At 39.6% G+C, this 12,561-nt stretch overlaps 1 protein-coding gene across 6 annotated transcripts in view; it reads left to right on the top strand.

Moving 5' to 3' along the window:
• Positions 1–12,561, top strand: part of RABGAP1 (RAB GTPase activating protein 1) — a 59,845-nt gene that overhangs the window by 16,312 nt on the left and 30,972 nt on the right. For all 6 annotated transcript variants that reach the window (XR_014936217.1, XM_085521089.1, XM_015879205.3 and 3 more), the window contains exons 10-13: positions 121–290; positions 2,255–2,429; positions 4,219–4,312; positions 7,173–7,323. Coding sequence is in view for 5 of the 6 variants with exons in the window: in XM_085521089.1 (XP_085377215.1) it covers positions 121–290; positions 2,255–2,429; positions 4,219–4,312; positions 7,173–7,323 (590 nt within the window). In the remaining variant the exon portion in view is untranslated. The remainder of the gene's footprint in view (positions 1–120; positions 291–2,254; positions 2,430–4,218; positions 4,313–7,172; positions 7,324–12,561) is intronic.

The following is a 12,561-nucleotide window of genomic DNA, read 5'->3' as shown; positions in this document are numbered from 1 at the left end:
GTGAGGTAAGACTTGGGTTTTTTGTAACTTACTTCTAAAAAGGAATAAAATGTTATTTAAGTAGGCGATAGATCTGCACTGTGGAGTATTTCTCTTACTGTTGCTTTGGGATTTCTCTAGATAAAGTACTGTTCATGACTACTGCTGTGGACCTGGTGATAACTGAGGTTCAGGAACCTGTTCGATTCATTCTGGAGACTAAAGTCAGAGTTTGCTCACCTAATGAGAGATTGTTCTGGCCCTTCAGCAAACGTAGCTCTACTGAAAATTTTTTCCTGAAATTAAAACAGGTAACAATTTTTTTTCTTTCTTTTTTTCTTTTTTGACCTACAGGTAATTTGTGATTTAGCAGGGTTGTTTTTCAAAGGTAATTGTGATATGGTTGACCATACCCATTGATTAAATACAATTATTACAATAAATTAAATACAATACAATACATTAAATACAAGTGTGCTGAGGGTAAAGAAAATTGCAGTTACTTGTGCCTGTCAGCCATTCAGAATTTCACTGCAGTTGTTTCCCGTCGGTTAAAGTAGAGATTTCACACATACCCTTGGTTTCTCTAGGAGGAAAAAAAAAAACAAGCAATCACAAATAAATCCCTACAACTTGTTATAAACTTTACTGTTTCTTCCAACTTACTTTTTTACCATATCTTCTTAAAAGGAAAGAATTATTTCTTTCCAGAATACTCATAATGACAATATGAGGCAATAATGTAGTCTCAATATAAGGCTGGAAAGTTGAAGGTCTGGGTTACTATAGAGATGATGTGCTTGAAGTAGCTGCCATTCTCCTGCTTTAGAAATTACTGCTTTGAGCTGTCCTGGTTAAAGATATGGAAAGATACAGAAGCAAACATCACTGTGACTGTATGTGATCTTTCAAGGTTTCATAGTTATGGTTGTGGTTCAAAAAAGCAAGGTTATGGTTCTTCTGATTTCTTGACAAGTATTATTTATAAAAGAAGATTTTAATGAAGTAGGATGCTTTTTTGTGGTGGTTTTTATTCCTTATTCACTTCTTTTAAAACACTGAAGTATAATGACAGTATTTCTTGGTAGTAACAAAGATGAGATTTGCTAAGGATTCTTCATTGTGTCTGTCCTATCTTTTACTTGGAATATGAGTGATCTCTAAGGGCCCTTCGAACCTGCATGAGACTGTGATACTGTGATAACTGTCCTTGGAAATTTCCTTCAGAAATTGGTTGAGATCAGTCTATTTTACTTTTTGAGGTGGAGCATGGAGATGTTGAGCTGTTAAAACTGCTGAGCTATAAATATTTTACTACCTTTAAGAGGCACCTTCTCCTCTTGGTGGTTTAAAGGAAGTTTATCTTACCGAGCTAATTCTGTATCTTTTGTCCTACTGAATTCACAGGCATTGTAACTTATCTCAGCTAATTCTTTTCTTTCCAAAGCTCTGTCAGACTGTCCAACTTCCAGTGTTTACTAATGGAAGATTATCAGAATTCATAGTGGAAGCAACAAATATAGAATGTACTGCCTGATAAGCCTGGAAGGGAAACCTGTTTCTATGGAGCCATGATTAGCCTATTAAAAATACAGCTGTGTAGAGTTGGCTTATCTTACTTTGGCAGTGTTTCTTTATTCGGAAATGGTGAAAGCAGAGACATTTTATTTTCTCAGATTACATTTAGTGATTTAGTAATTTTTAGTTTTGATTCATTTCTTCTCATTTTAAATACTCCGAAGAATAAAATTGAGAACTGTGAGCTTGATGTAGAGTATGATTATACATTTTATTTCTTTTCTTCATCCTTCCTTTTCTGTTGTCTATTTTTATTACTTTATGACAAAAAAAAAAAATATCAAAATTCTTGGACTGCACTGAAGTCTGGGAAACATTTCACAAGGGGAAGATCTCTTTTTAAAGCAAAGGAAGATGTGAAGGCGCAGATTTCTGACTTGGAAACATGGCTAAAGACATCTGACATCAAATTATAATTTTCCTTTCGCTCTCACCGGTATTTCCAGAAAATTAGAGAAATTAGACTTTGTTTGGAAGGTATGAGACGGGTGGCGTTGGGATTGATGAGACATTTGCAGGCTGTGTGATGCGTGCAGTGTTCTGAAGGGATTGAAGGGCATTCGCTGCAGAATGCGAGTAAAAACATTTCTTTGTCTACAGTTCTATTCTGGAAAGAAGTAGAAGTGTTACGAAGTAACCTGGAGATCTGTGTAGCTTTTGGTGGTAAAGGTTGTTTTTTGTTGATGTTATTTTTTAGATAAAGCAAAAAGACAGAAAGAATAACTCAGACACATTGTATGAAGTTGTGTGTCTAGAAAGCGAATCGGAGAGGGAGAGAAGAAAAACCACAGCGAGCCCCTCTCTTCGCCTGCCCCAGTCAGGGTCACAGGGCTCAATGATTCCTTCCCCTCCAGAGGATGATGAAGAGGAAGGTAAGATAGAGATTGTGTGCTTTAAATTCTTCAGCAAATGAAAACAAAAAAAACCCAACCCAACCAACCAACCAAAAAAACCCAGTAGTTGATAAATCTTAGTTATGAAACACGTTGAATTCTTTCCAATCAGAATTTGGCCCTAAAACTCAGGGGTTTTTATTGTTTCTTTCGTTCTGAGTCTTGCTTTAATGCTGTAAGTGTTCAGTAACCAGTACCCCTGCATTCCTGCATCAGCCTCTCCCTTGTCTGACACTTCTGTGGTTTGTCTCTGCTTTGCTCAGCCTAGGCCTCACAAAATCTTCAGTGTGATATATTTGGAACAATGTGAAAAGAGGCTGCTAAAAATTTGGGATTATCATGTAGCTTCTGCCCCTTCCTGAGCAGCTGTGAAAAGATTTGAGAGTGCAAATGAGAAGCTGGTATTTGAATATGTAAGCAAGCAGTGTGTTTTAGTGAAGAGGAAAGTACAGACATCTGTAATACATAAAACTATACCAGGACTTGTCTAGTCTGAACCTTAATGCATTTTCAATATCTCTCTCATTTTTTAAAAAAAGAAAAAAATCTCTTGAGCTAAAATACGGAGTACGGACTAGTTCTGAGTATGTAAGCATCTGGCCTTACAGCTCTGGGCTGAATATGGATGACTCGAGTTTCTGCTTTTTCTGCTGGCACTTAATGTGACCTTGAGTGAATTGTTTCACTTCTGTGCCTTATTTCTTCTTATTTAAAAAGCCAAGAAAAACCAAATTAGTTTCAAATTTAATTCCTTAGCAAAATGTTATAAAAAATTCTTCAAGCCTTTGCTATCTGGGTACATACATTCATACATACAAACATATGTGTATGTGTGTGGTTTTGTTGTTGTTTACAGTAGATGTAAACTCTTGCGTTGCTGACAATTTCAAGTATCAACTAAGATAGTGTTTTTAATCAGATCTGTGCTGTTTCATCAATAATGCAAAAACAATCCTGACTGCTCTATCAATGAAGTGCATTTTTGTATGTGATGCCTGTTGTGAGCCTTTAAAGATATCTGACAGAACCTAAGTTTAGTACTGGTTTCAAAACAAGTTATGTGATTATGCTCAGCTAAGCACTCCCTGCTCAGTTCCCCCCTCAGCTGGAAGTTTGATTCAGAAAGCTGTTTAGTTTAAGTCAGAGATAGTATCAGAAAGTACTGAGTTTCAAAGTGGAAGTACAAAGCAGTTAAAGTAAAGTACATTGTGGACTTCCATGGATGTTAACAATGTGGCAAGCTTGCTGCTGGTCAGTAGAATCACATGGCTTTTATTGTCTTTTCAACTCGTATAGTATTTTAGCTTTTTAGATAGGGAGATTTGTGCTCTTTGAGATTTTTAATGATTTTCCAAAAGTTCGGGATTTAATTACTTATGGGAAAGGTCTCTAGTCTTGCCTCGGTGGGAATCCAGCTAGATAGGTTGACCAGAGCTTGTTGTGTTGTTTCTCACATTATCCAGTGATGCAGTACAGAGCCTCTCTGGCTCTTTGTGTCAGCGCTAGGCCATTTTCATGGAAATTCTTTTTTCCATACTGGTAGCCAGAATTTCACATGTTGCAGCCTGTCTTCTGCATCTTATCACATCCCTGTGCAGCTCTGAGAAGAGGCTGCTTCTGGCTTCTCTGTGTTGAGCACACAAACAGTGCATCCACAAATGAGGAATTCCTCTTGCCACACACTAATGCAGTTAGTAAAGCAATATTTGTGTGCTGTGGTAAGGTAATGTCTATTGATCTCATCGCATCCCCTCTATTCTGTTGGCAGACAATGATGAACCTCTCTTGAGTGGTTCTGGAGACGTTTCCAAAGAGTGTGCTGAAAAAATTCTGGAGACGTGGGGAGAATTACTGTCCAAATGGTGAGTGGCAGAATTGCATTTGGAAAATTAAAATTGAGTGCTGTCAGCCTGTTTGCTCCTTCTGTCTGAATTTCTTCTTATGTCCAGAAACCAGCTGAAATTAGTTTGGATTTAGTCCCGTAGTTCATCCCCATAGCACCCAATATTCTCTGGCTTTGGATTTCTTCAGGGAATGTTTTAAGTATTTTCAGTTTTGAGTGCGTATTCAAATACAGCGTAGAAATTCTGTTATGCTGCTTCATTGGGAGATTGTCTCTTATAATGAGCGTGTTCCATGTATGTAAGCTTCACTGGAGTTTTGTTACAGAAAAATCTAAGCTAAGTAATAAAAGAAGGGGTGCATTTTCTTGTCTTTATTTTGCACAGATCTCTTCCTCTTTGTAATTCTGATTTATTTCGCAGCCGTTTTTCCCTGCAGCTGTCATATCTTAGTAACCGCAGCTTAAGAATATGGGGATTTGTACTTGGATAGCAATGATGCTTTTCTTCCCCTCTCTGAAGGAAGATGGCTCTAGAGCCTGCCAAGAGGGAAGTACATGAGTTCTATTTTTTTTTCCCCTACAAAATGCCAATTTATAAAAAGAGTGTTTCCTGACAGTCAAGTTGCTAATGCAACACCTGTTCTCCTTTAGCAAAGGTTCTCTTTAGTCACCCACCTTCAAGTAGCCTGAGTGATTTTAAGAAACTGATGTTAATTACTGAAAAATTTAGGGTGGTTCTTTTTTTTTCTTCTTTTTGCAAAGAGAGATGACGAGCACAGCATCGTATTGAGCTCAGATATGCCATGTTGCAGCTCTTGTTTCAATTGTTGCCGCCTTCTGCTTAATTTATAGAAGAGCAGGATGAGGGCTGTACAGCAACCAAGGGTCTTACCAAGGGCACTGGGTCTAAGGAGTTGGACAGCAGATTAGAAGGATTCTAATGCACTTTAGCAGAGGGAAAGTACTGATGTGACCTCTTAACCAGGTCTCATCAGTCTTTGAATTAAGGTTATCACAGCTTAGTATTATTTCTTCTGCGGTTGCTTAGTGCTAATTTAGATAATAGCTTTTACTGCTGGTTTGTTTTTGTACTACTGCGTTGAACTTGGTTGATAGGAATGGGTGCATCAGAAATGGACACTTCTGTAAGAAGAGGGTGGCTGCGCTAAGATCTGTTTTCCTTCCCTTTCCTGGACTTACAGAAGCTCCATTAACAGCTGAGCTCTGTTCATTTGTTGCTATGAGAAAGTTTCAGCTTGAGTTTTTTTGTAATTCTTCTGAGGGCTGAAAGATAATTAAGCTACCTGACTCCAATTGAAAATGTTTTGGCAGCTCTAAGAGGATATGAAGTGCTTCTTTGCTAATGCTGGCAACAACAGCTTTAATGTGTGTTAAAGGGCTTTCCTTCTTAACTAACAATGAGTATTTGGAAATAATGATCCTTGAGCTTTTTAACATAAGAGGATTGAAAATCATAAAAATCAGAGTTCAGGTAGTTTCATGCTAGGTTTTTAGAACCCTATAATTAGATTTATATAGCAATTAAATGTGTGCTGGTATTTTGTGATTTCTTATTAACGTTTGGCTCATACTTTATAGCTGGTGAGTCACAATTTTTTCATCTCAAAATAGTTTGAAAAATCTGATAGTGTGTGGACACAGCCTTAAAGTTCATGGCTATATTCATTAGGATTACTGTTGTAGTTATTCTGATCTGAAGCCTTGATTTAATGAGCCTTTACTATCTGGTCTTTGATTTTAATAGTTCGTATGGTAAGTATTTTAAACGAACATGTAAACATGATGATATGTAAGTTTATAGTTATGGATTCATGTAGATGTAAGTGTAATTGTTATATAAACATTGTCATCATTATTTTGTTTAGAGAAAACACGGTGGAGGAGGATGTAGTGACTGTAGCTCCTGTGCAATACACACTTTGATTTAAACATCCAGCATGGCCCAAATGGCTGCAGGTCATTGTGCTGGACCTGGAGGAGGGCAGTAAGGATTCCCAGCCTGTGTAAAATTGTCATCCATTTGTGCTAGACTATTAAGGCAGATTATTAAATATAAGTTTATTAAAATAATGCAATCAGTATGAATTAATTTCAGCTTCTGCCTCTGTCTATCAGTGCTCTTAGTCATTTTACATAGGTGGGCTGTTGGGTTTTTTTTTTGTAGCTGCAGAAAAATTATAATTTCTTTGATTTAAGGGCTCTGTGTTTTGGGCATTTAATGCATGAGCCACAAATGGATTGTTGAGCTTAACTTTCTGTAACTGCATAAATTAAGTTCAGTTTTTACAACTTGCTATGCTGTAATTTATGAGCTGTCAACCAGTCTGACTTGAAAAAAAGAACTGTTTAGTTGGGAATAGCTTGTGTAACAGCGGCAGCTCTTAAATGTCTGGATGTAGTTCGAAAACCCTGCAAGGTTTTTTGGTAGTTCTGGTACAGCAGGGTTACGTGGTTACCTGTCCACTCTGGTGGAAGGACCTGAGGGCACTGTTTGCTTCTGCAAGTTGTTCAGTTTTCTGGTGTGGTCTGAGCTTGGACTTTTACCACTGTGGTGCCTCTCCCCCAGTTCTAGTTTTTGCTGTGGGCTTTTGGTGTGTTGAGTGTTTTTATTATATTTAAATTTCTTAGGAATCAAGGAAATAGTTTGCAATGTTCTTCTCCAAATCTTTTTTTTTCTTTTGTTTTTTTTTCTTTCTCCATAAGTTCTCACTTCGGTAAGAATTTCACTTATTTTTGACAACGTGTGGAGCACCTTCATGTTCCTGTCATCTGGCATGTATATGGTGTTGCACATCAGTTGTTCACCTACTCGTTTAATTCTACATGGATAATCATAACAAAGCTTTCCCCTACACCAGGCACCTCAATTTGAGCGTGAGGCCAAAGACGCTGTCAGCACTGGTGAGAAGTGGCGTCCCTGAGGCCTTGAGAGGAGAGGTCTGGCAGCTGCTGGCAGGGTGTCACAACAACGATCACCTGGTGGAGAAGTACCGGATCCTCATCACAAAGGTAGAATGCTTTTTTCCATTTTCCTCCCTCTGGCACGTTAATGAAAGGACATAGAGAAACTCCAGTGTATATAACCTCTTGCTTAAAGGCTGATATTTGAATATCAACCTTAATATCAGTGAGAAGAATTCAGTCCTCCCCTCAGCAAAAAAACCACCCTAATATGCAACATTATTTATTGCCACATTTCTAGAGTGCTTTCTTTTCATAATCCTTGCTACACCCAGATGAGTTCTGAGTTAATTTGTTAGAAATTAATATTCCATTAATTGCGTTCATATGTGACAGATTCAGGGAGCTCATTTCCTTTGCTTGTTTGGATTTCCTGGATGAAAGCTGAATTTTCTTCTGTTGTCTTATTAATGTTTAGGCTAAATTGAAAAAGTTAAATTATAGCTTTATTTTTTGAGATGGAAAATACAGCACATTGGACATTTTGCATTAGAAGCAGTTCTTTAACTTCTCATCTTGAATGCTGACCTCAATATCATGGGAAAATTTAAAAAATGTTACAGCCATCATAGAGTGTTTCTGCAAGTTCTAGAGTGACAAAGAGGACACAATAGGAGATATTTCTTCCTTACCAGAAAATCCACGTGTTGATTCAGTTTAAATCAGTATCATTACAGATAAGTTCTGTTTTACTGTTTTCATCAAATATGTGTCTCTAGAAGGACTATATTGAATTCCTTGGTATTGCCTCCAGCATAGTAGAACTGTAACTTGTGTTTATGGTGAATAAACCATACAGATATTATGGAGGTTGGGTGCTCTCACAAGGAGCGTGTCAGTTACCCTTGCAGTGCTGCCACAATTGCTTTGTGACTAGATGGCTGCGTCACTTTTCCCCGTTTCAATATTTTGGTGTCAGAATGGGGAGGGTGGACTCTGTGGCACAGTGGATGGCACATGGTGCAGCCATCTTTGTGATAAAGAAAAATGAATTGTGTAGCATCTGGTGTTTAAGTCTGTGAAACCTTTCTGCTTATTTACTCTGGGCGGACACAATGGAGATAACCTGGATCTGGTGTGTTGGAAGCATCTCTGGAGTTCAGGCACTGGGAGTTGGCTGATCAGTGCTGTGGCCTGCAGCAAAAGGACGGCTGCACCTGCAGCAGTCATTCAGCATGTAAACTAATTAAGGAATTAAAGAGAACGAGCACTGAATGGCCATTTTCATGCTCTGCTGCCATCACATTAAGTTGGTAGTACACTGCCAGCAATAACCAAGTCTAGCAAATGATCGTGAATTCTGCTTTAATATGGGAGTGCCCTATTAGACCATTGTTCTGGTTATTTGCCTTGTGACTTAAACATAAATTACATGGAAATGGGCTGTGACTCTTCCTGTAGGGTGAGCAAAGAGGATTATGCTTTTAGAGCAAACCTGTCCATTCACACTGCAGTAGTGATTCTATCAACCTGCAGACAATGGAGTGAGAAAAGGTGGTCAAAAAGGTTTTTGCTGGCTGATGAGGACCTGAGTCAGGACTTGGGAAGATGATGTTTGCAGACCCACTGTGTACAGTATATACTAACAGTATGATGATGCTGTACTACATCTTGTCCTTATTTTCTTGTTTTCAAGCCTTTCATAGATTATTTGATATTTTTTAGTTCGATTGCAACTGATTATTCTTACTTCTCTGAAAATAGCAGCTCAGTTACAGCCAATATGCACCACTGGCAAGGTGTGCTCTATAATACACTGCTTTGCTGGCCTCTTAATGCTCTGTCGTGTTTTGCATGTCACTAATGCAAACTCGACTCTAACAAGAGTGCAGTTATTTGTATTACTGTGCACTGGAGATGGTCTGTCAAGGGAGGATGCTGCAGTGTAGTGTGGAAGCACGAGGAGCTGATGTGAAACCTTTGCAAGCAGGAGATGCAGTATGGCACTCGGAATGCTCGTAATCCAGTGCCCCTTCTCTCTTAATGTTGACCTCTATTTCTGTAGCTGTATTTGATTTCAGCCAGACTGTTCATGACCCCATGTGGCGGCACAGCCCCAAATTAATAAGGATCTGTGTTGACAGCAGCTTCAAAAGCATCTGGCCTCTTTCAGTGAATTTTTTCTTGTGAGCAGGGTGTTGGTTGTGGTCTCCCCAGCATTTCTTGGGATGTTTGCTGCTTTCCTGTGGAATTGTGGCCTCTGGTGCTCGGAGAATTGTGTTTTTAGTTTTGTTTTGCAAATTAACTGCTGCAATAATCATTTCTTGTTTACTATTAAAGCGTGGATACCCAACAATTGAAAGAGAAATGTTTCCCCAGTGGAGGGTGTATCTGGTTCTCCTGGTGAATCTGATTTGTGCATGAATGTGAAAACCAGCACATAACCGCACCTTGAGGGGTGCTGTGTGAAGCCTTCATGACCGTGTTCTTTCATTCGTTCTTTGTATTGTTTTGGTAAGCACTATCTGGGTTTGGACTCCGTGCTTTTATTGTTACAGCAGTGTCTGAGTTGCACCACTGTGGTGCTTCCACAAATTACTTTTGAGAATTTGCACACCATCTGTGTGCAATAATGAAGCTTTTAGCAAACTCCAGATTGCCACGCTCATGATGGAGAGTGTGGCTGAAAGCCAGCCCAACGAATTGAGGTCACGTCCCCAATGGGGACTGAAAGAAAACTCTAGGTGAGATGATCTTGACAATCCTTTGAGAGGCATCTGTTCCTGGTAGGACTTTGGCAGTCGTGGTTATGGCTGTTAATCTTTGGACTTTGGCCCCTGGGTGGGAGGAGGAGAGAGAACGGGTCTCACTGCAGGTGTCGGTGAGTACCTAAAGGAGGGATACTGAATGTTTTTATCAGTCATAGGTGGAAGGAGACATTGCTGAATGGAAGACCTGTAAAGATGGTCGTAGAGGTTAAAAACAAATAAAATAGACAATGCCTACTCCTCAGACAGGATTCTTAGGAGTAATGCATCTACTGAACCTTTCAGTATGAAGATAAATGCTTCATAATACCAACATTATAAGAACCTGATATTTGAAATACTGAGGGAAAAATAGGAACTTTTGGTATAGGCCTGTGTGGAAGGATTAAAGAAACAAAAACCCACCCCAAACAGGAGCTGTTGTACCAGATAAATACACTGTATTAAGAAAAATTCAACATCAGAGGGACATCTTGTGGTAAAACTTAAAGTAAATAAATAAATGCAGTGCAGTGGCAGAAGGCTGGTCTGGGATGTTACCCCGGGGTAGCATTTCTGATAGGGGTTGTATCCTGGTTAGAATTGGGCTCCTACCAGTTTCCCTTGCAGCAGGGCTCTCACTGTTCCCTTTCTCGTTTCCTTTTGTCTCCAAGAGCTGAGAATTGCAGTACACAAGTTCTATCAAATACACCCTCAGTCTTGGTGCAAATTACACTAATTTTTTAATGAAGAAATTAAAATGTCAGTTCCATTCTTTGAGTGAATGGGTTGCTTCATCAGTGGCACGCAATACAGCAGTGCTTTAGCTGTGGGTGGCTAACGTTTATTTTCCATGTGTTGCAATTGGGATTCCAATTTAAGGGGAATCTGTAATTTTCTAGGAGTACAGAGGGCCACAATTGTGTATAATTAATTGAAATTAAACTTCACTTACATCTGTGAAGCACAGTATGGAAAAGTATGACATAGGCTTGCTGTTGGTTCGCCTGAACTTGCAGATCCCTTGTTTGATGAGTTTTGATCATGTGGTGATGAAAGTTTAATTATCTTTTATAAGCAGTAGGTCTCCCAAGAGTTTCATTGGAACTTTGAGTTCCTGGATACCTTTTAATAGTCCTGGCTGAGGTTGTACTTTATCACTGGGAGAAATGCCTAAATGCAGAAGTATTCTCGATGACCAGTACCCAAAATCCCAGGTCTCAGCTACCAAAAATGCACGTTTTCACATGTTAGAGGTGAATCCTGGTTGGCTGTTTGTGCACTGGACCAGAGCTGGTCTCTCACTCCAGGTGTGGCAGGTAGGGTTATATTCCACTCGGTCACCTTTTCCAGCCTTCCCAGTCTGCTGCAGGTCAGTGTGCAGGGGCGGCTTGACAGAGTCGGTGTGAAATCATGGTCATGGTTTGGGTGCATGCAGTGAGCAGCTGTGGGCTGGCCTGGACATGGAGCAGAGCTGTTACCCTGTGCTGAGGGAACAACGGGCTGTCAGCTAAAGGAAAACATTCTCTTATGTAGAAATGCCCGCCGGCTGTGTAGGAGTTAAGCCCAGGCTACTAATAAAAATAAAACATGGAGGACTTTTTGATTTAGAGGAACATCTTTTGTTTTGAAATTTGAGCAACCAGACATTGTTCTGGGCAGTCTCAGGATTTCCAATACTATCTTATTTTTATATATGTGAGATATATTTAAAGTTCAGTGTGTGCTGTTTTCCTAAGGATGTTTATAATGTGCCTATTCATGCCTAAGGAGCCAGAAATACTATGTGAATCAATTGGTATGTAAATCATTCTCTGCTTTGGAAAGATAGGAGATCATTTCTCCGGCAGTAATTCAATCATAGCTTGTTTTTTGTATAACCACAATGCACTTGCCTAAATTTAATTCAAAGTTTATGTTTCCTAGCTACAGTTCTAGTACTTAATTTTCCATGCGTAGAAATGCCATAAATTCTAACAGAAATGAAGGACAATGGCAAAGTGATCTTTGGGTGGAAAAGTAACATTTTTGTTTTCGGATTTCTGTAGGAGACCAAGTCAAAATTTGCCAATTCGTGGTGTTGTCCAGTCAGGACTTTTGACCAGTAAAAACACGCTGCAAAATGGCTTTTCTACCTACAGGTCAACTGAAATCCCAAGTGTTGCAGCGTGATGGCTTTGATACTGGTTCCTTTGGCAGCAACTCCATTTCCATTGGGTATCTATCAGTGTGACAAAAGCTTAGCTTACATGAACCAAAACCTCGGGTTTCAGTAGGATCCAGGGTGTGATTTGAGCTGGTGTGGGTGACAGTTGAAGACTTTCATTTTGGATGAAGGGACTCAGGTTGCTGAAGAGCCTCACCCTGCTCCACTGCTGGGCAGCTCAGCTCAGTGAGCAGCTCCTGGCCACGGGCTCAGAACGAACGAGCTTTGGTCTCCAGGGTGTGCTTAGCTCTGATGAGATGCTCTCAGGTGCTGTCCTGTCATTGGGCAGATGAGATAGCAGCATCCCATTAGACCATCCATGCCCTGAGTGCATGGGAGAGGTATTTCTGGTCAAATATTCACGGTGGGATTTGGTGGTGGTGTGACTGTGCA

The sequence above is a fragment of the Coturnix japonica genome, chromosome 21 (assembly GCF_054131305.1).
Source record: "Coturnix japonica strain WE chromosome 21, WE-NBRP24, whole genome shotgun sequence".
Classification (NCBI taxonomy): domain Eukaryota; kingdom Metazoa; phylum Chordata; class Aves; order Galliformes; family Phasianidae; genus Coturnix; species Coturnix japonica.
The sequence above is the reverse complement of the archived record's forward strand: the minus strand, read 5'-3'. Positions and strand labels throughout refer to the sequence as shown.